The 22819-nt window shown below is 34.2% G+C and overlaps 6 protein-coding genes across 9 annotated transcripts in view; 1 reads left to right on the top strand and 5 right to left on the bottom strand.

The window, feature by feature from the left end:
* Positions 1 to 6626, top strand: part of LOC116027083 (dynamin-2A-like) — an 11334-nt gene extending 4708 nt beyond the window's left edge. The window contains exons 9-23 of the mRNA XM_031268511.1: positions 432 to 576; positions 816 to 917; positions 1000 to 1119; positions 1685 to 1768; positions 1831 to 1958; positions 2356 to 2461; positions 2582 to 2705; positions 3027 to 3103; positions 3521 to 3577; positions 4280 to 4409; positions 4643 to 4791; positions 5000 to 5113; positions 5205 to 5272; positions 5551 to 5714; positions 6191 to 6626. Of these exons, the coding sequence (XP_031124371.1) occupies positions 432 to 576; positions 816 to 917; positions 1000 to 1119; positions 1685 to 1768; positions 1831 to 1958; positions 2356 to 2461; positions 2582 to 2705; positions 3027 to 3103; positions 3521 to 3577; positions 4280 to 4409; positions 4643 to 4791; positions 5000 to 5113; positions 5205 to 5272; positions 5551 to 5714; positions 6191 to 6348 (1726 nt within the window). The 3' untranslated portion in view covers positions 6349 to 6626. The remainder of the gene's footprint in view (positions 1 to 431; positions 577 to 815; positions 918 to 999; positions 1120 to 1684; positions 1769 to 1830; positions 1959 to 2355; positions 2462 to 2581; positions 2706 to 3026; positions 3104 to 3520; positions 3578 to 4279; positions 4410 to 4642; positions 4792 to 4999; positions 5114 to 5204; positions 5273 to 5550; positions 5715 to 6190) is intronic.
* Positions 6070 to 11968, bottom strand: LOC116027282. 3 transcript variants are annotated; one of them, XM_031268820.1, is made up of 13 exons: positions 11802 to 11968; positions 11107 to 11268; positions 10830 to 11006; positions 10073 to 10155; positions 9788 to 9986; positions 9304 to 9425; positions 8476 to 8542; positions 8305 to 8355; positions 8145 to 8197; positions 7781 to 7991; positions 7132 to 7302; positions 6850 to 6951; positions 6070 to 6325 (listed from the first exon to the last, which is right to left on the bottom strand). In XM_031268820.1, the coding sequence occupies exons 1-12, from the start codon at positions 11856 to 11858 to the stop codon at positions 6886 to 6888; spliced, it is 1419 nt and encodes a 472-aa protein (XP_031124680.1). In that variant the 5' UTR covers positions 11859 to 11968; the 3' UTR covers positions 6070 to 6325; positions 6850 to 6885. The 3 variants fall into 3 exon arrangements, with proteins under 3 accessions (XP_031124680.1, XP_031124671.1, XP_031124690.1); XM_031268811.1 differs by lacking the exon at positions 6070 to 6325 and having other exon boundaries at positions 6659 to 6951; XM_031268830.1 differs by lacking the exon at positions 6070 to 6325 and having other exon boundaries at positions 6659 to 6951; positions 11107 to 11253; positions 11802 to 11967.
* Positions 7350 to 22819, bottom strand: part of LOC116027221 (sterol 3-beta-glucosyltransferase UGT80B1) — a 713221-nt gene continuing 697751 nt past the window's right edge. For both annotated transcript variants that reach the window (XM_031268711.1, XM_031268717.1), the window contains exon 17: positions 7350 to 7367. In XM_031268711.1, the coding sequence (XP_031124571.1) occupies positions 7363 to 7367 (5 nt within the window). In that variant the 3' untranslated portion in view covers positions 7350 to 7362. The remainder of the gene's footprint in view (positions 7368 to 22819) is intronic.
* LOC116027740 (leucine-rich repeat extensin-like protein 3) lies at positions 13970 to 14622 on the bottom strand. The gene has a single exon (XM_031269481.1). It carries the CDS (start codon positions 14620 to 14622, stop codon positions 14122 to 14124), a length of 501 nt encoding a protein of 166 aa, XP_031125341.1. The 3' UTR covers positions 13970 to 14121.
* Positions 15905 to 19598, bottom strand: LOC116027779 (cytochrome c1-like). The gene is made up of 5 exons (XM_031269528.1): positions 19448 to 19598; positions 18946 to 19047; positions 17640 to 17771; positions 16612 to 16839; positions 15905 to 16297 (listed from the first exon to the last, which is right to left on the bottom strand). Exons 2-5 carry the CDS (start codon positions 18952 to 18954, stop codon positions 16205 to 16207), a joined length of 462 nt encoding a protein of 153 aa, XP_031125388.1. The 5' UTR covers positions 18955 to 19047; positions 19448 to 19598; the 3' UTR covers positions 15905 to 16204.
* LOC116027749 (induced stolen tip protein TUB8-like) overlaps positions 21584 to 22819 on the bottom strand; it is a 4711-nt gene continuing 3475 nt past the window's right edge. The window contains exon 3 of the transcript XR_004099995.1: positions 21584 to 21812. The gene's annotated coding sequence lies outside the window, so the exon portion shown is untranslated. The remainder of the gene's footprint in view (positions 21813 to 22819) is intronic.

The raw sequence follows: 22819 nt of genomic DNA, 5'->3' as shown, positions 1-22819 counted from the left end.
GGGGGGGGGGGGGGGGGGGGGGGGGGGGGGGGGGGGGGGGGGGGGGGGGGGGGGGGGGGGGGGGGTTTCTTTTTGGATCATAGAGGGGTGGTCTATCTTGTATAGCAGTTGTCGCTTCCATTTGGGTTGTCATACTAATAATGCATTCCTCTCTAAAGGATAAAATACCTATTTATGGAAATGCATCAAGATAAATGAAAAACAAAATTTCCATTATTTGGTATAGCCTCTTCTCTTTCTGCATTATGTTTTAGTTGTAACAAAGATAATATAATGTGATCACTTAGTGGGCAAGAATACAACAGAATTGATGATCTCCTTTTCAGAATACTTGAGTTCCTAGCTCCCTTTCCACTGCTATTTTATTGTTTACTCCGTATTTCTTTATTGTAAAGGGGTATATATTCTTGTTTAATTATTTACTGTCACAGGCTTCAGGACATGTCTCAATCAGTAAAAGATGAATTGGCAAAGCTTGGTGGACAGGTTCAAAGTGCTGAAGGCACAAGAGCTTTAGCTCTGGAGCTTTGTCGTGAATTTGAAGATACGTTTCTCCAACATCTTACAAGTGGTGAGGTGAGAATTTATATCTGCTTGGGATGTGAGACTCCTATTTTGTTATCTCATTTTCTGTTGGGTCTGCTCTTATTTCCTTTCCTTTTGTTATATTTCTGTCTAATAGACTCGGCAATGATTTGGTCTTGTAATATAGACATGAAAGTTTTCAATTTAACATGTTTATTACTTAAATCTATGCACAGAGAGAAAATATTGGTTTAGTTGGTCATTTATTGCTACTACTGTAATTTGAGTAGGGTATTGGATGGAAAGTTGTTGCAAGTTTTGAAGGAAACTTCCCCAATAGGATCAAGCAGCTTCCCTTGGATAGACATTTTGATATTAAAAATGTGAAGCGAGTAAGTTTCTTTCATTTACTTTCTTAAACCAGTGCCACTGTTGCTATTTATTATTTTTACAATCCATTCTTGATTGTCTCAGATTGTACTAGAGGCTGATGGTTATCAACCTTACCTTATATCTCCAGAGAAAGGGTTAAGGTCTTTAATAAAGACTGTGCTAGAGATGGCAAAAGAACCTTCACAACTCTGTGTTGATGAGGTACTACTGAACAAATTTCTTGTTGCCTGCCTTGTTCTGCATTGCTTTGCTTTTAGTTACTCATTCTACTTTTTCCCAGTCAACTCTGATCTGCCATCAAATTTTATGTCTCTTGCATTTCTTCCTCCTCTCTGGACTTCTTTCCATATTTTCGCTGGTTAATCACAATGCATTCATTACTTTCATGTTCAGTTTATTTTATACAGTTGAAATTGCCCGTCATAGGATATTACAGGTGCTTCGATGAAAAAGATATATTTGCTGGCACTTTTGAGTATGCATTTATGTGTGGGTTCACCTTATTTGTTGTAACCTTAGGCATTTTCAGGTACTATGAGATGAAGACTCAAAGAAGCATTGCATATTCTTTTGTTTTACCTATCTTGCTCGCCCATTCTGAATTTTCTGACTATGAAATGTTACCCTTTTATACCTGTGAAAATCTGCTTTCTATATAGTGCATGTATTAATCATCTTACAGCTTTTTTGCTGGCATGCATCATGAGCCTTTGTCATTTGTTTGATTTTCCCACTCCTGAAGCTGCTTTTGAAAATTTTCTAATAGGTGCACCGGGTACTTTCTGATATTGTCTTAGCAGCTGCAAATGGTACACCGGGTCTGGGGAGATATCCTCCTTTCAAGAGAGAGGTAAGCCTCATGCATTCTTCAGGCTTCTCATGAAACTTCTATTGAGGTTGTAATTTACATAGGTTGTTGCACTTGCAACTGCTGCCTTGGAGAAGTTTAAGAATGAAGCAAAGCATATGGTTGTTGCACTTGTTGACATGGAGCGGGCATTTGTTCCCCCACAACACTTCATTCGCTTGGTTCAAAGGCGGTATGCTCAAATTTCTCATGATTCCATTATTACATCATAGGTTTTGTGTATAGGCTGTGTTGCTTATTATCTTATATTGAAAAAAAACCTTTTAGTTCATTGCATCTATTGGTTACTTTACAAGTCCTCATATAATGTACAGGGCAGAACAAACGAATAAGAAAAGAGAGAGAATATCAGGCTTTTTAGGAGTCTTAAACACTTAATACACCTTGACTGCTTTATATTTTCATTGAATGCATGATGATTCTGTTTGATGGTTGGATCATCTGATGCAATGGACCAATATATGATCAACAAATATGATTGTTTTTCTACATCCACTTTATCAAATTATTATATGTTGTGGACTTGTGGCCATGATGATCTTCCCTAATTTGTTATTTGGTAAATTTAGTACCCTTTTGATGTTCTCCATAATTGATAGGTATCGACGAGATGAAGATCAAAGAAGCCGATCTTCTAAAAGGGCATATGAGGCAGAGCAGTCTATAATAAATAGGGTAGAATGGAATTTTCCAACATAGTTCAAATGCTTGTTATTTTCCTACATGTATTAGCACTAGGACTTTGTCGTCCTCTTCCTTTACTTGTTTTCCTGATTTTCTTTATTGTTCTATTAGGCAAGCAGTCCTCAACCTGGTGGAAGCTTAAAATCAATGAAGGATAAGCCTACTCAGCAAGATAAGGATGTACCTGAAGGTCCAGTCTTGAAAACTGCAGGGCCTGAGGGAGAAATTACAGCAGGTCCATCAATAATTCCACTTCCAGTTTTTGAGATATTAATTTAAGACAAAGAATGGATATTTAAACTTTGGATGCTTAGTTTTGATAAGTTTCATCCAAACATGTTTATTTAGATAAGATAATGTGCATTGAGTTCTTCTTGAGTAGGCCAGGAACTCTTTGATGCCTCTTAAATATACTTTTCCATATTGGTTAATATTCTTTGTCCAGTCAAAAACAAGTTCATAGTGTACCCTTTATAAACAAAGTTCTTTATTTTTATGAGAAGTACCAGTTAGCTTTTGACAATATATATAGCTGATTATGCTTGCTTGGGTGCAGGGTTTCTATTAAAGAAAAGTGGTAAAGCTAATAGTTGGAATAAGAGATGGTTTGTGTTAAATGAAAAAAGTGGAAAGGTCAGTGGCAAGTTTTCCAACCACTCTCAAAATCTACCATTTCTAAGAAATAAGAATTATTCCCTGATGCACCACAAACTTTCTGTTGATTTTATTTCTTCAATTTCAAGAAAGATGATTTCCTGTATTTGCACTTTTTTCTAGATTGTGATCATTTTTGAGTCCCTTCAGTATGCTTTACTCTTTCACAGTGGAAGTTTTTGCATGTCAAATGTAATTTATTAGAATTCTCAATGAAGCGCTCAAAAATATTTTTGTTTCTCCATACATTAAATGCCATGATTTAACACTCCATGTGATCAACCACCTCTAAAATTTTGTCATGCCCTGAGTATTTTGATATGGTAATTGGCTGTTTGATTTTAATCGGATGTTCTTTCCTTAATGGATGCCTGAAGTCAAACCTACTTGTTGCAGCTTGGATATACCAAAAAACAGGAGGAAAGACATTTCCGTAGTGTCATCAATTTGGAGGTTAGTTAATGATAACCATTACTTGAGATAAAATGTTTCCAAGACTTCATAATGTTTCTCTTGTCACTTAAATATGAACAAGAAATCTAGGACATAATATGTTCTATACTCTTCTGTCTTTTAAAGCTTTCAGCATAAAGGTCATGAAAGCATATTACCTTCAAATTCCCATTCACATTTATCAACAGAACTACACTTTAATCACAAAGTAGTTGGGTCCGAAAATTCCGCGCATGTTCTTTGTTCAAAAAGTTAATATTTTTTTCTTCCCTGCTCACCAACATGTTTTCTTCCCTGTTCTTTTCCTTTTAGGTGGGTGTGTTTTAATATATTGCAAGATTGCATACCATGTTTAATGGTAATCAGTTTGGTTAGTTTTTGTGTCTACAGTTATTGCTTGCCTAAAGAAAAGAAAAAAAAAAAGTAAATATATTGACACATAGGAGATTTTTATTCCTCCGTTAGAGTGTAGTGAGTTAAAAGTAAGAAAAGCACCTGTGCACGTCTATAGTCCAAAGGTGATGCCTTGTATAACTGTTCTGTGGTTATGTCTCTTGGACATCTAGAGTGTGTCGATTGATGCTTCAGAGGTTTATTAGTTTATTTCCACATGTTTCAGAGCACAGATTGTTGAATTTCTCCAGTCAGATTTATAGATAAAGATGGAGGAACGTGATTCATTTGTTCTATTGAAAATTTCAGGAATGTAATCTTGAAGACCTTTCTGAGGAAGAGGAAGCAGCATTATTTAAGAGTTCCAAGGATAAAAGGGAAGCTGCCAATCTAACATTCAAAATTACGAGCAGGATTCAATATAAAACTGTTCTTAAAGGTAGCCATCTTTTGTTGGATTACTTTAATTTGCTCTCTCCTTTTCCCCTTTTAAGTACAATAACTTGATCATATACCCTGACCAGTTTCATGAAATAAACATTCCAAACTAGGCATTCACTAAAGCCTTAAAAAAATTTACTATTTGAAAGGATAAGTTTGCTATCCTCTAATGAGGCTTCCTTCCATAACACTTCCATACCATGCAGACTAAATTCTGAATTGGTATTGCAGCACATAGCAATGTGATTTTAAAGGCAGATACTGTGGCAGAAAAGGTTGAGTGGGTAAACAAGTTGAAAACTGTCATAAGTTCTAAAGGAGGTCAAGTTAAGGCAGAAATTGGTGTTCCCATTAGGCAAAGTTTTTCTGATGGTTCAATTGTAAGTTGTAAGAGCAGTACTTCTCATTTTGAATTTGTCTTTTTAAAAGTTTCTTCTTGCCATTGACTGTAATAAAGTAAATTTTTAAACATGTGACATGCTTTCTTATCTTCTCTTCAAAAACCTCAATTTACGAGTTGATCTCTTGGTGACACTTGAATAGTAGCAGTCTGGTCTACGAAATACTTGACATGTTATATTATCACAGGATACAATGGCTAGGAAACCTGCAGATCAAGAAGAAGAACTTCGATTGATGGCTCAGGAAGTACGGGGATATGTTGAAGCTGTTATGAATAGTCTCGCAGCCAATGTCCCTAAAGTCGGTGTAATTTCCATATTTGTTTTCCTTCTATGTCTCTTCTTTTCCAATTGGTTGTCTAAAAGCTGCTTTCTTTTTATCTTGTTTTTAGGCAGTTGTTCTGTGTCAAGTTGAAAAGGCCAGAGAGGACATGCTTAATAAGTTGTACATTTCTATCAGGTTAGCAGTTGCATTGTTTCCTTCAAGCACACCATGTTTGCCAGCCAGCATCTTTGCATTATATTAAGATGTTACCTTACTGTCATCATGTTTTTACATGTAAACAGTTCATTGTGGAAAACATGGTTGAAAATATATACCCTTTTTATTGTGCAACCCTGATATAACCTATATATTATAAGTTGAAATGAAATTCTTCCATTTTAGTGTTTTGTTTTGTCTTTAGTGCTCTCATCTTCAGTATTGTCACATTTTGATTACTGAATTGCAATTGATAGTGGACAAAGCTTGGCGAGGATTGAAGAACTACTGATGGAAGACCAAAATGTAAAGCGCAAGCGGGAGCGTTGTAAAAAACAGTCCTCTCTTGTTTCTGAGCTAACTCGAAAACTAAATACTCTTGACAGCCGGGCTTCTACTGCTTCAGATTATGATGGAGCTGGTATTTTTATCCCCCGACCTTCAACATCTATTTTTCATATATATGCTTGTGTGTTGGTTTCCAATGATTACACTTTCTCGAGCATATAGGCATATAGCATATTAACAACAGCCTCACTGGAGCCAAACTCTAAGGGGGAATTCTATTCCACTTATGGGCTATTAGAGCGTTTGGTTGGAGGGAATTGCAATTCTCTCATTTTGTTGAATTGCAATTCATATTGTTCAAGAAAAAGAAAAAAAAAACTTTTTTACCCTTAATATTAATAATTATTATTATTATACAAAGACATTTTAATCTTTATACCACTTCCATTATCATTCTCAATAATTCTATTCCTTATTACCAAACAATGTAATTTAAATCTCTACTTTATTCACACCTTATTCTTTTCCCATCAAATTACAATTCTTTTCTTCCTTAGTTCCTTCATTCCATATGATGTTCTCTACATGTATTTTTCTTATCTAATGCAGAAGGAAGAGCTGGCGATCACTTGTCAACTGATGATTGGTCATCTGCATTTGATCCCGCTTCTGGTGGCCAAAGCGGGGATTCTACTTCCAGAGGACGCCGGGCGCCTTCTCGGTTGCCGCCTGCGCCACCAGACTCTGCATCCACCTCTAGATATTAGACTACAGAACTGTACCAAGACAGGCGTAGGTCATGTTGGGATGGGGTGGTTCATTCATTCCTACCATTGATTGCTCTTCAGCTTTCTACATTTTTTCTACTGGCTTCCAGAGCAATGCCCAACCTTTCTCTTGTCCCACAACTAAAATATCTCAACTTGTTTAGGTTTTTAATTAGTTAATCAGGAAATTTCCTTAATGCCCTTGTTAGGCTAGAGCTCCAATTTTGTTACATTTGTAAAGTTGTTACTTTTCGTAGCCTTCACAATAGGAAAATGCTATTTGGGCCAAAAAAATTTACCAGTTACACTATTTGCAGAATGAAACATAATATTATCACATTCCAATAAAAGTAATTTTTTTTTTGCTGTACACACGTATGAGATTCTCATTCCGTTATTCACAACTTTTCTAATTTGAGGTATTCACCAAGACGCCCTCTTGACGTTAATTTATATGTACAGTATTAACAGCCAAGAGTAGTTTGCTTTTAGTGGCCTGACCTTTATCATCCCCGGAGACTACTAAAGGGAAATTCCTTACTTCAGCTCCAGATCGTCCTTGAAGGGACCTGAATCGTGTAATAGCTTCATCACAAGTTTAAGCTGTAGGAAGAATGTTAAAATCACTCATTGAGATTTCATGTTTAGAAATAATTAGGAGGAGAAAAAAGCATATGTGAACAAAGGTATTAGAAATGACTCTGGACTGCTACTAATTATGCAAAGCTACACTAGTCACACCAAAAGGTATTAGAAATGTTTCCGACTTTAATGAATAGTCACCTGAGCAGCTTCTCGCACCAAGAAATCGGTAATGACATCCCTGAACACTTTATCCACAAGATAATGACTGCTGTAAGTAGTGACTGGCAGATATCCCCTTTGGATTTTATGTTCACCCTGAGCTCCTGCCTCAACTGTTTGAAGATTAAGCTCTATCGCTGCTTCAATTGCCTAAAACAAGAAGCAAAATGAAGTCAGTTTTCACCCATTTGTATTCTAGTCTAGTCTAGTCTAGTCTAGCCTTAGTGAATGCTACTTTGCTCCAACAAGATTCTGCACACATTTCATCTTCCTGTTTCTTGAACTGCCTGTTTTGTATCAGTGGGTATCATATCAAAGTTTTATTGCATATAAGACATCACACATTTTAGCAATATTCAAATCCTTAATGCAAGATGAAGCACAATTTACCAGATTGTCTACTAGGGGAACTAAAACACATTCTGCATGCATTTCATATTCCACTCACTTTGACTGCCTGTTTTGTATTAAAGGGATGTCATATAGAAGTTTTATTGCATATAAGAAAGACATCATTTATTTTAACAAGATTCATGTTCTTAATGCAAGATGATGCACAATTTACCAGATTGTCCACTAAGGGAGCTTTTATTTTAGCAGTGTACTAAATGATAAAATAAGCGGCAACCTGGTAGTAGCAAGCTTCGAAATGCAAGTTCGGGTAATAGGCTTCTGGAAGGCATCCCCACAAGCGCCCGTACAATGTATCTCCTCCAATAAGATTAAGAGCTCCAGCAACAATCTCATCTCCGTCTTCAGCAACAATAAGCAGTACTTGATCACCCATCTTTGAACCCATATGGTGAAAGAAATCTCTTGTTAAATAGGCACTACCCCACCTACAAGACCAACATCAGAATTCAATGAGATGCAGTGGGTGTTCTTAATAATCCAAAGGGAAGTATGGTGAGTAGCATAATACTAGCTGAATGCAATTTTCTAAAACACAGTATTGTACAAATAATTGAAAAGCTCAAATGAATCAACTGAACTTGTTGTCTGTTGTATTCCTGTAGAACTGATAGAATGTATCCCAGTGCTTAGCCTGCCAAAATATAGCAAGAAACATGGTAACTAAATATTATACAGAAAACATGCAGGTAAAATCTATATCATTGGCGTTATACAATCATGCTGTTGCATCAGCTTTACCTTGATTTCATATCCTCTTAAGCGCTTCATGGTCAGATTTTGCGAAGAAATCTGCAATAAGTTATTGTAGCAGGAATTAGAGGCTGAAAAAAAGTCACTGACCTTGATGCCCATCAACATGCAATAGATAGGATAATTTTACACATGTGAATAAGAAATTTGGGAACCAACCTTCTTGCGCTCTTGACGAATATTTTTCCTTTTACTTTGCTTCATGTCCATCAAAAATTCATCAAAGCTGAAAAAAAAAAAATTAATAATAGCACTAAAAATCAATATTATAGTCAAAGACCAGATGATGGAATTGAAGACTATACTCTCTCCTTGTACCATTTTACTCATTGTGTACTATTTGAAGGTCAAATAAATTCTTCTTTGTTTTCTTGATTATTTTTATAGTTCTTATTATTTTTGGATTGTTGTGATTAATACAACTTTTAATATAGTCTTTAAATATGCACATTTAATTTTTTAAAAATAAATTGATTAATACAGAGTATAAAATTAAATTAAATTTTAAGCAGTTTGAGGTAATCCTTATTAACTTAACCAAATACATGAAGTGGGATGGAAGGAGTATTTCATTATTCTAAGAATCAAACTTAGCGGACTTTGCTATGTATGTCTATGTAACATCATGCCTCTAGTGAAAAGCATGAATAACAATGAAAACATGACTGATTTGAAGATGAACTTTAAGGGACCACTAAAATTAGCTAATCAGATGCATTATCAGAAGTGCAAGACATAGAAAAACAAACTTCTTTGAACCATAATTATTAAAATGGTACACATTCAAGTCACTTAACATCACTTCAAACTTTGAAAGAGAAGAAGACTTGGGGGTGTAATGAATAACAATTGATATTTGATAGAGAATTAAAAAACTGATTTAGAAGGTAATATTCCTCTAACCATATGATGAAAAAGAAGATATCAAAGACTGAAGTACCAAATCTTCACCATCAGTTAAGGATCAAAGAGGCTACAAATACTCACTTTTTGTAGTTACGGTTTTTCCAGTGGTACTGCATTCCAATCCTCTGCAAAAAACCTTTTTCCCCCAATTTCTCCCACTCGTTTGGAGAGTTAAAGGTAATATGAAGAGATGACACCTTAAGCTGTCAAGGTAAATTAAAATAGAATATCAAAATACAGTGCTTAATATAGGCTACAATTCTTTCTTTTTTTTTTCTTCTTTTTTTAAAATAATTTTTAGTAGTTTGAGTAAATTAAACTAAAGCAACCTTGAAATTGACTAGCCCTAAAATTCAAATTTTGGTGAAAAAAGAGCAGTGTAGAAACTGTCTAATTTACAATCAATTAGTCGGTAAAAGTAGCCCTTGATTTTTGGTGAACGTTAAATGTGTAGACTGTATATGGGAAAAGAGTCCTATTGCAAGGAAAAAGTCAAGACAAAATAAGTTTTAAAAAAAAAAAAAAAAAAACATCTAAAAGCAGTTCAACATGAAGAAAAATATACCTTGACTGCCAAATCCTTCATTGCAGAGACTAACATATCAAAAACTTCCCCTTGATATGATGTGTTACGGACTAAGATCCTTGGGCTGGTAACTGGAGTGAAAGGTATAGAACACTGCAATTTTGGATAATAGTTCAAACCATAACTGTGATAGGCATTTGCCCAAGAATGGTCAAACACATATTCGCCATATGAATGGCTGCAGATGAGGATCAAAGTATTAGCAAACTACATTTTTCAAAGATCACTAAGGGTTTACCTTAAGAGAATAGACAGATGCCAAACCTTTTGAGGTAGAGAGGAATAACACCTAAAACATTTTTCAATTCATCCCGGGCAATGATGTGTTGTGGTATCCAGCCTGTCTTCTACAAATGGATATAAGATACAATGGAGAGAAAATGTTACTAAATTGTTTGACATATTACTTTCCATTATTTGATGACTCATGCATCTTATGATCTTAGGATTAGGAAACCAGAGTTTAATTTACACTGTATCATACCTAAATCCAAAAAAAATTTTATTTTTCAGCATTTATTTTACACTATATCAACCAGATCCATAGTGAAGAAGGCTACAATCCAGGAAATTCTTCTATGGTGCTTTGGAGAAGAGCAAGGTGAGGACAGGAGTGGGAAAGAGTTAAGGATCCCCATAAACATCTACTTGTATCCACAACAAAGCTTTGTTTATGAGGATAAAACTATGAGAAATGCCTATCATACACAGTGCTATTTGAAGGCACTATGGTACTTAAAAAGTAAAAATAACTCATGTAGAAGGACATATTCAATTCACAATCCATGAGTCATATAAGCTGCAACAAATGAATATATGGCAACTACTTAATTTTTCTCTCTTTTGACACACTTTTGGATGAGCACACGTAACTCAAAGAGAACAGACTAACTAAGGATGTATATATGTTTCACTAAAATGGTAAAACACATAAATAAATATACAGGTCAGCCAACTAATTGAAACCAATTAACATCCATAAAATTCTTAAATACAAGTCATTGAAGTGATAGCTGCAAACCTTTACTGCACTACCAGATTCCTCTAAGCTTGATAGAAAAGCATGGGTAAGAAACGGATTAAATTGTTCAGGACCAGTTGCATCAAGACTGCATGCATCCCACTCTTCTGGTGAAACCTCTGAGATAGAGGAAACCACAGAAACCGATATCTTCTTTCCCAAATTTTCTGAGTCTCCCTAACATTAAATATCAACACATTACCATTTGAATAACAATCAGAAAGAGAATTGTAATAGACTAATAACCATAGCCTTCGGGACCATTATGAGTAAGAACCTCTGATCCCTTCCCTGTCAGAGAGAATTCCCCCAGTGTAAGATCCTTCACAGCAGGCTGCACAGTTTTCCTTTGACCCCAAAAGAGTGCTTGTATCTTGAATTTGCAAATCGAATTATCAGCAAATCTCCCAGGAGAGGATTTCCACTGCAGTAGGGGAATCTAAGCCTTACTTAATGTAAAGTATTTTTAAATTTTAACTAAGTTCACAGTGAACTTATTGAAAATTTGAAATGCAACATAAAATGCATAACAGAAGCAAGTAGTAAAGAGTTTCAAATAATAGAAACAATTTTAAGTAACAATTAACTCATTTCATCAACAGCGCAATGATAAATTTCTGTCAACGCCACGGAATCAAACACCACTTCATGTAAACAAATATCTCCTCAGTCCTCTATTGTGTGGTCTAACTTAGCGTATAGATCGATAGAAGAGACTCAAGAGAGTTCGAACAGATTATCTTATTCGAGACGAAATTGCTAAAAATAAAGCTTCAAAAATTATAAATAAAATAGTTCAAGCGAATAACAGAAATCGTAATGGCACACGAACATCAGTTACTAGCAAAAACTTCGAAATAGTGATAAATTTAGAAGTGAATCGGAAATTTTGAAATATATGCGCGCGCGCGAGATTGAGCGCACTGCGTATATATGTGCGAGTGAATTAGAGATAACAGGAGAGAAGATTACAGTTCGAAGTGGCTTGTGGCCGAGAAACGGAGAGGTAGCAGCAGCCGCCGCCGCCATGGCTGCAACCGCTGAGGTCGGCGAGACTTCAGTCTCACACCCTCGTGCTCAGAGACTGAAGTCGGAGGCAAGACTGTTTACCGCCGTGAGTTGGATTGGTGGTTCATGCTTCATCTTTTTATTTATTTATTTAAACTTTTAATAATAGAAGAAAATTTATGGCCGTGCCGCCATATCCGGAGTTTTTTTGTTTTTTTTTTTCATATTTATAATTTGATGTTCATGCCAATTATCTTTGTGACTGACATCAATATACTTTAAAAAGTGTACAATCGGTCATTAAACAAGTAAAATTTGTGTAATTGGATCATTTTTACAAAAATTTCTCGTAAAATCTAATTATATTACTAACATATATGTGTTAACAGTGACATTTTCTTCTACCATGCTAGTTAGGAGTCAATATTGAAATGTTTTTAACTCAAGCTAAATTGAAAAATTTTAGAAAAATGTCCTAATTGCACATATTTTACTTGTTTGATGGTTGAATTGCACATTTTTTAAGTTCAATGGCTCAATTGCACAAAAACGATAAGTTCAGTGGCCTATTTACGCTTTTTCCAAAAAAAAATTTTTGATCTTTATTTTTGAATAAACTTAAGAGCTGACGTGGAAATTAGTTGTGCTTTTAGCCATGTTATGATGGTAGCCTCTTCTTTTTTTTTTTTTTGGTTAATTTGGACATATTTCATAAACGAATTTAAAAAATTTGTGATCTTGGTTGAATTGATAGGGTGCAAACTGAATGTTTTTAGGAATAAGCGTGTCATTGAAGTTATTTGGGGGTGTTTGGTTATTGGCTTATAAGGCAAATTTTAACTTATTTGACAAAGTTTAGCTGTTTGACCAACCAATAAGATATTTTGAAGTGTTTGGTAAATGGCTTATTAGCCTTGGCTTATTGGGTCAATAAGCTGAAAATTGAAAAGTTAATGAATGTAGCTTTTTGTATTAGCTTGTTGAGAACAATGGGTATATTGACTATTTTATCCTTTGAAATCAATGTGATTTACTTTTAAATGGGTGGTGTGTTTGTTATTTTATAATAATAATAATAATAATAATAATAATAATAAACGGGGTTTGTTATTTTTAATAATAATAATAGAAAATAAATACGTAACAAAAATTGTTTTAGAATACGCGTATAATTTAATAAGAGTTAAATAAACACAAATAATTAACTTATGCCCTTAAAAAAAGTATAGATGATATCCAAATTATATAATTATTTATTAATAAGAGTTTATCTTCTTGTTATATTTAAAGGTTGAAATAATACAATACACTCATACCCTTAAATGACATTTTACATTCAATCAGCTACTAGTAAACAGCTAATTTACCAAACAGTTTTTTATAACCAGCTAATACAACCAGCTGGTCAAACCAGTTAACGCAATCAGCCATCAACTACTAGCTAAACCAACCAGCTATCAACTATAAGTTATCAGCCGTTTGCCAAATACCCCCATTATGTATATAGTATCGAGTTATCGAGCTGGAAAACTCTGTGTGTCAAGTTTGATCATTAGTTTGTCACCTCTTTTAGAATAGTTAATATTCTTTGGTGTTGATATATAAGTGTATGTGCACTTTAGGTAAAACTTGTATTGTAATCCTACCTGACAAAGAATTAGAATAGGGTAAATTAACTTATTTTGTCCATAGACCGGTTCAAGAAAAAAGATTTAATGAACAATCCGCAAACACTACGCAATATGCACTTTGAGTGAAGTATGCCTTATAACTCTAGCCGGCAAATGACAACAGTGAAGTAAATTATTTTAGGTTGCTCATAGCTGAGCCGCACCGAAATGTAGCCATCTTGATGAAGCCCGCCACTAGTCTAAGTTGTGTATAGCTTACCGAGTGACCGACTCAAGATTATAAGACTAATAGGCGATTCTCATATAATCAAATCTAAAACATTGTAGTTACCCAAACAAACTATCGGATCAACTCAGCTATGATTGGCCTACAAGTCAAAATAGTTAGTATTCTTATTATTAAAAAACTATAGAAATTGCAATAAAACAAATCTATACCTATATATTGTTGTATTATAATATAATATTATATATATATAAGATATCAAAATATGAATTAGCTTTTGGGAACCACTAGAGAAGTGAAAATCAAAATACTCAAATATGATTACAGCCTTCAATCTTGCCTTATAATCTCCGCATTAATAATTCTCATTATAACGCACATTCACGACGAACTCGATCAACCTGCGCCGCCGCACATGAATCTCCGGTCACTTGAATTCTCGTACGTGAAAACACGGGAAGAAACAACGGAACAGGTGAAACCCGACATCAATCACGCACCCGAATCCGCCCGCACCTCTTTCCCTTATGATCGCCGTTCCGGCTGCCGGCGCCGGAACTCCATACACCGGACTCGGATCCATATACTTCTGATAACTCTCTGCAATCTTTTCCGGCGGCGGGCTCGTTGGATCATCATCGACGTCTCGTGAATTTTTTTCAGTGAAGGAGATGTAGTCTTCTTCTGCCAGCAGAATGGTGTCGTGGGTTTCCTCCTCGAAGTCGACGCCGGGGGGCAGCGGCGGGGCAGACGGCTCGACGGGGCTGTACGGGTAATAGTAGCAGTGGCAGCACGGCGGCGGTGGTGGTGGTGGGCGGCGCGGAGGAGGGGGTGGGATGTGGTAGGTGGAAGGAGGTTTTATGATGAGCTTTTTTTTCTTCTTTCTGGACCAGAACTTGAGCTTCTTCATGGCTTTGATCATCTTCATGGCTATGAAAGATAGTGTAATTGGGAGAAATGAAAGGAGAAAATGAGAAATGATTCAAAAATGAACCGTTAAAAAGAAAGAAAGAGCTTTAAATTCAAAAGTTAGGCGTTTCTCAGCCTGACCGTTTCTTTCTTTAACTCCCCTTTTGATTTTGAGATGAAAATGATGAATTGATTCGAGTTGAATCTAGTATTGGTCGGTCCTATTTGAATAATATTTCAAAAATATGTTGATATTACACACACTTTTTAATATGTGTTGACTATTGAGAGAAAGTAATAAATGTGTTGATTTCCTGACAAATCTTGGTCAAATTAAGGATGTGGAAAGTGAAAACAACGGTCTTAGAGGTGCCGCCCGAAGACATTTTAGGGCTCCTTTCGGGCAGTGATACTACGTTCATAAGGGTTAGTTAATACCCGTCTTGGGCGGCGGAGGTTTAACAAAAATAATTTAAAATTGTTAGTTTAAAAATTAGTATGGATGAACAAATTTTTTTTACTAAATGTTGATATGACATGTTATTGTTAAATTTAAAATAGATTATTCAGTTTTAAATTTGATAATATGATTCTTACACCGAATGTCACGAGTTCGGTTGCCTACCTGGCCTCCACATTTGATAAACTTTTGATATGTCTAACAAAATCTGATTGTTTAGACAAGGGAACTTCTATTTGGCCCAATGACAACTCACTATATATAAGATGGATGAAATTTCAACTCAATTTCCTTTTAATAGGATATTGTAATTAATTTTCTGTTTTTTTTTTAAGAGTATACTTGTCCGTAATTATTGAGATTTACCTGCTTCTCTCAATTTGTGCATTTAGAAAAATACTCCGTAATAAAAATAAAAAATAATAATAATGAGTCACTGTATAATTGATCTAATGAAAATTTTATAATCATATGATTTGATTCATCAGTAGACATGAGACCATGAGTTACATCAATCTCGTGAATATAATGGACGTGAATTACGTCAATCAAGTTAGCGACAATAATCTATGAATGGAATATTATTAGCGAACATAACATTTAAAGTTAGGATGACTAATCTTCTTATTACCACTTCATTATACTCCCATAAAAAAAAAGAAGAAGTAATCAAAGTAAATCAAGCTACTTTTAAAAAGAATTGATGTCGAATTGGACTGGATCCAATTTAGAATAAAGATAAACACGCTTTAGAGAGTTATTTTATGAGTAAAACTTCATCAAAATTTGATTAGATTATTCTTAGTTCAATGCAGATGTGACAAATGTAAGTGTCAAAAGGTAAAGAAAAACATAAACTAATAAAATTTATTATGTGCCAAAGCTCCAAAATGACCATACCACATCTCATCTCATCAAATCACAGCAAACCTCATCTGATACTGACCCAAGTGATGACAGACATTACAAATTCTCCTCCACTATAATTCATAACATAACTATAATAATAATAAAAAAGCATAATAGCAGCAAATATAAATAGAACTTAACCCAACCTTAACTCTAAGACATGCAAAGTCTAAAAACACCTCAGCACAACCATCCACCACCAATTTTCTCTGCAGCTTTCTCATCTGTAACTTCAGACTACGCTGTCATCTTCGGTCGGTGAAGCCACAGCTGCATCTTCCTCGGGCTTGGTTTCAGCCGCCGGAGTTTCCTCCTCGGCTACTGCCTGTTGAGCATATAATATATATAAATATAAATGTCTATTATATATATTTATAATTTATGTAATCTGTACAATTATAATTTGAGCACTTTAATATAATATAATACAATAGCTCTAATCTGGTATTAGAACCATGTCAAAGGTCATGGATTTGAATCTCCACGTCACACAGTATAAAAATAGACTTCAGTCCACGCGTTGTTTAGAACCCATCAAAATAATCGGGCCCCTTTACCTGAAGGGGCCTGTTTAGCATGTAATATATATAAACATAAATGTGCGTATGAGAAATGGAGCTTCAATTCTGCCTCTCTTACCTTGGCCACTTCTTCTTCCTCCTCCCCAGCCTCGAAGACTACGGTCACCGCCTCTTCGGTCGGTGTAGCCACAGCTGCAGCTGCCGGCGTCTCCGCTTCTTCTTCAACTGCTGGCTTCTCCGCCGCGGGCTCTGCAACTTCCGGCGTTGTTTCTTCCGCCGCCGGCGCTGGCTTCACCTCAACTTCCGGCGCGACATTCTCTGCGATTGTTGCCGGAGATGATTCAACCTGCAGTTTAACGAAGCAATTACAACAATCGATCAAATGCCAAGAAGCTGCAAATCATTGATTGATCCAAAAGAAAGCAAAAAAAGCCAGAAACACGTACAGATCATTGCCAACTTTCATCTTAGTTTCAAGAACCATCAAGATCATGAATAAAACACCCAAAAAACCAACAAATCTTCCATTGATCATTGATCAAGCTCAGCCATGTTTTCTTTGTAAATTTTAAGACATGGGAAATCATCAAATGATTAAAAACTGAGCTCAAATCACCACCAAATTACACAATCTGAGCCAAGCTGGTTAGACTTGGTAAGATTATGTGTTTAACTCCCATGAGAAGCGTCCTATTGACTGGTTTGAGTCAAAGGACAACCTAAGCTGGCTTGAATCACCTTGCAGTTATTTGTCAACTAAGGTCAAACAAATAGGATACAAACTCTTAAATAGTGACTAATTGACCAATTTGAGCCAAAGGACAATTTAGGCTGGTTTAGATCAGACCGCCTTACAGCCATTTACGGGCTAGAGTCAAACAAATAAGATACAAGCTACCTGACTGGGTTTCCTTGTCAAATCCAACAAAAAACACAGAAAACATAGTATGATCTGCATATCAGTTGATGACCATCACAGATGATCAAATTATTCATCATCAGAACAAGAAAAACCCAGCAACAAATGCTGGGTTTGTGGTCTGATGAATTATATGAATGGATCAAAGACAGCAGATTCATTTCAAGTGAAAAAGAAGAGAAATATATATATGTAATGCAAAACCAGTACTGAAGAGAGTATAGTACCTCAACAGTGGCCATTGGAAGGTTTGAAGGAGATGGGAAAAGAATAGTGCAATGGGGGCAAGCAAGGAAAGGTGGCAACTTGATTGCTTGTGAGTTTCTTTGGCTGATGAGAAGAAACGACCAATCTGAGAGCTTTATATAGAGGTGTCAAACCAACTGTATTAATTTTTTTTAAAAATAAAAATTGAAAAAAAAATATTTTTAAAAAATTGAAAAATTTTATTTAAAAAGAATGGAATTTGAGGGATGGGATCACTTCATTAAAGAATCTTTAGATTAGGCAAATTGACATCTCACATCACTGACCTAAAAGGAGTACAAATTAAAGCCCCTTGTCTAGTTGTAAATGTTTTTACTTTAGAAACTTTTTTCTTATTTTAATGAATTTTTTTTTAATTAACCGCATTATTATCACTAAGTTTTACTTTAGAAACTTTTTTCTTATTTTAATGAATTAATTTTTTTTAATTAACCGCATTATTATCACTAAGTTTTACTTTAGAAACTTTTTTCTTATTTTAATGAATTATTATTTTTTAATTAACCGCATTATTATTACTAACTATTCGATCTCAAATAAGAGAATACAATGGAACAAATAAATGCTGCCATAATATCTCCATCTAATATATACACACAATTCATTTCATGTTAAAAATATTTAAATACTTTACAAATAATAATACATTAGACTAAAAAATGGGATACAAAAGAAGATTTCACATTGTAAAAAGGCACAAATATAAATTGATATAAAAGAAGAAAAATATTGAAAACAAACTAAAATTAAACATAATTATTGTCTATTTTAAAATTATAAAATTAATTAAGTTGTCACCCGTATCAAATATAATGCATCGAGTATAGACGCTCCATATATATATATATATGGTCTGACACTTCGTTCCTATTCTTTTTACATTGTATCCTTTTCCAATAGTTATTAAGTACACCATGGTGTGCATGTTTATTCAACAACTTTCATCTGATAGTACAATAATGCTTTAGAAAAATAATGGAATAATATTACAAAAATAAGAAAGTTTACAATGCCAAAATAAAATGGATTGCCTCTTACTATAAACATGTCACAATACATTTTTATTTATAGTTGCAGAATGAAACATAATATTATCGCTTTCCAATAAAAGTAATTTTTTTTTTGCTGTACACGTATGAGATTCTCATTCCGTTATTCACAACTTTTCTAATTCGAGGTATTCACCAAGACACCCACAAACATCTTGACGTTAATTTATATGTACAGTATAAACAACCAAGAATAGTTTGCTTTTAGTGGCCTGACCTTTATCATCCCCGGAGACTACTAAAGGGAAATTCCTTACTTCAGCTCCAGATCGTCCTTGAAAGGGCCTGAATCGTGTAATAGCTTCATCACAAGTTTAAGCTGTAGGAAAAAAGTTAAAATCATTCATTGAGATTTCTGTCAACACCACGGAATCAAACACAACTTCATGTAAACAAATATCTCCTCAGTACGTCCTCTTTTGTGTGGTCTAATTTAGCGTATAGATCGACAGACGAGACTCAAGAGATGGAGTTCGAACAGATTATCTTATTCGAGACGAAATTGCTAAAAATCAAGCTTCAAAAATTATAAATAAAATAGTCCAAGCGAAGAACAGAAATCGTAATGGCGCACGAACATCAGTTACTAGCAAAAACTTCGAAATAGTGATGAATTTAGAAGTGAATCGGAAATTTTGAAATATATGCGCGCGCCGCGAGATTGAGCGCACTGCGTATATATGTGCGAGTGAATTAGAGATAACAGGATAGAAGATTACAGTGTGAAGAGGCTTGTGGCCGAGAAACCGAGAGGTAGCCGCCGCCGCCGCCATGGCTGCAGGCCTGCAACCGCTGAGGTCGGCGAGACTTGAGTCTCACACTCTCTCGCTCAGAGACTGAAGTCGGAGGCAAGCCTGTTTACCGCCGTGAGTTGGATTGGTGGATCATGCTTCATCTTTTTATTTATTTATTGAAACTTTTAATAATTGAAGAAAATTTATGGCCGTGCCGCCATATCCGGTTTTTTAATTTTTTTTTATTTTTATTTTTTTACATTTTATAATTTGATGTTTATGCCAATTACCTTGTGGTGGTACCGACATCAATGCTACCATTTCAAATGGAAATGTCACAAGTTTCAGACTCACCTTAATCAAGAATGTTGGCATAATCATGATATTATAGTTAGGATCAGATTGTACTTACCATTCACCAAAAAAAATAATTTGATGTTTATATTTTTTTAATAAGCTTTATAGCTGATGTGGAAATTAGTTGTGCTTTTAGCCATGTACTTTTATGATTGTAGCCTCTCTTCTTTTTTTTGGTTAATTTGGACATATTTCATAAACGAATTGTGATTCTTGGTTGAATGGATAGGGTGCAAACTAGATGTTTTTAGGTATATAATGCATCGAGTATAGACGCTCCATATATATATATATAACATGCCAAATCCCTACTTTGTATTTAAAGAATTTATATATATGAATGGATGGAGCATCCAGGATGTTTGGATTTACTTTGTATTTAAAGAATTTCAAAATTTGATTTAAAACTTCGGTTAATCGGTTAACCGAAAAAAATTTCGGTTCGGTTAATTCGGAAATAGAAACTTCGGTTCGGTTAACGGTTAAAGGGTTTGACAAGTTCGGTTAATTCGATTTTGTTAGTTCGGTTCGGTTAACCGAATGAACACCCCTAGTTAAAAAGAAAGAGCTTTAAATTCAAAAATTAGGCGTTTCTCATATTCCGGCCTGACCGTTTCTTTCTTTAGCTCCCCTTTGATTTTGAGATGAAAATGATTCATTGAATTGATTCGAATCGGGTCCTATTTGAATAATATTTTAAAAGTATGTTGATCTTCAAACGCGATAAATATGTAAATCTTGGTCAAACTAAAAATGTGGGAACAATAATTGTCTTAGAGACTCCACCCGAAGACATCTTAAGACTCCTTTTGACCAGTGGTGGTAGGTTTAGTAGGGTTAATTAATTCCCGCATAGTTTCACAAAAAAAAAATTGTTTAAAAATAATTATAGATGAACAAAAAAAAATAAATAAATGTTGATATGACATCTTATTGTTAAAGAAAAATATTTCAAATATTTGCGAAAATTTACTTCCAACTTTTATTCACACTCATGTTCAAATTTTATTAGAGGAAGAAAAAAAATGGATGAATAAACATGATCCTTTATTAAATTGAGCAATCAAAACATGTCAAATTATAATGAATAGAAAATAAGAATAAAAAATAGAAATACATGTAAAATTACTCATTGTTAAATTTAAAATAGATTTTTTTTTTGAAGAAAAAATTTAAAATAGATTATTCGTTCTTAAAAATAACAATGTGATGAATTGTGCATGATATTTACACCGAATGTCATTGCTTACCTACCTGGCCTCCACATTTGATATGTCTAACAAAATCTGATTGTTTAGACAAGGAAACTTCTATTTGGCCCAATGACAACTCACCATATATAAGATGTATGAAATTTCAACTCAATTTCTTTTTAATAGGATATTGTAATTAATTTTCGTTTTTTTTTGGTAAGTATACTTGTCAGTAATTATGGAGGTTTACCTTATCATGCTATTTTCATTTTGTGCATTTAGAAAAATAATTAATAATTAAATAAAACCAATAAGTCGTTGCATAATTGATCTAATAAAAATTTTATATATAATCATATGATTTTATTCATCAGTAGGCATGAGACCACGAGTTACATCAATCTAGTTGATATAATCAACTAGAATTGCGTCAATCAAGTTAGGGATAATAATCTGAATGGACTATTATTAGCGAACCTAACATTTAAAGTTAATAACTAATCTTGCTCAACTAGATGCAATGTGGCAAATGTAAGTGTCAAAAGGTAAAGAGAAGGACCATACCAAAAGGTAAGGAAACATAAACTAATAAAATTTATTATTTGCCAAAGCTCCAAAGGGACCATACCACATCTCATCTCATCAAACCACAGCAAACCTCATCTGATAGTGACCCAAGTGATGACAGACATTACAAATTCTCCTCCACTATAATTCATAACATAATTATAATAATATAAAGATGATAATAATAAAAATAAAGCATAATAGCAGCAAATATAAATAGAACTTAACCCAACCTTAACTCTAAGACATGCAAAGTCTAAAAACACCTCAGCACAACCATCCACCACCAATTTTCTCTGCAGCTTTCTCATCTGTAACTTCAGACTATTATGTTATGAATTATAGTGGAGGAGAATTTGTAATGTCTGTCATCACTTGGGTCACTATCAGATGAGGTTTGCTGGGGTTTGATGAGATGAGATGTGGTATGGTCCCTTTGGAGCTTTGGCAAATAATAATTTTATTAGTTTATGTTTCCTTACCTTTTGGTATGGTCCTTCTCTTTACCTTTTGACACTTACATTTGCCACATTGCATCTAGTTGAGCAAGATTAGTTATTAACTTTAAATGTTAGGTTCGCTAATAATAGTCCATTCAGATTATTATCCCTAACTTGATTGACGCAATTCTAGTTGATTATATCAACTAGATTGATGTAACTCGTGGTTCTCATGCCTACTGATGAATAAAATCATATGATTATATATAAATTTTTATTAGATCAATTATGCAACGACTTATTGGTTTTATTTAATTATTAATTATTTTTCTAAATGCACAAAATGAAAATAGCATGATAAGGTAAACCTCCATAATTACTGACAAGTATACTTACCAAAAAAAACGAAAATTAATTACAATATCCTATTAAAAAGAAATTGAGTTGAAATTTCATACATCTTATATATGGTGAGTTGTCATTGGGCCAAATAGAAGTTTCCTTGTCTAAACAATCAGATTTTGTTAGACATATCAAATGTGGAGGCCAGGTAGGTAAGCAATGGACATTCGGTGTAAATATCATGCACAATTCATCACATTGTTATTTTTAAGAACGAATAATCTATTTTAAATTTTTTCTTCAAAAAAAAATCTATTTTAAATTTAACATGAGTAATTTTACATGTATTTCTATTTTTATTCTTATTTTCTATTCATTATAATTTGACATGTTTTGATTGCTCAATTTAATAAAGGATCATGTTTATTCATCCATTTTTTTCTTCCTCTAATAAAATT

Source organism: Ipomoea triloba, chromosome 1 (genome assembly GCF_003576645.1).
Source record: "Ipomoea triloba cultivar NCNSP0323 chromosome 1, ASM357664v1".
Taxonomy (NCBI): Eukaryota; Viridiplantae; Streptophyta; class Magnoliopsida; order Solanales; family Convolvulaceae; genus Ipomoea; species Ipomoea triloba.
The sequence above is the reverse complement of the archived record's forward strand: the minus strand, read 5'-3'. Positions and strand labels throughout refer to the sequence as shown.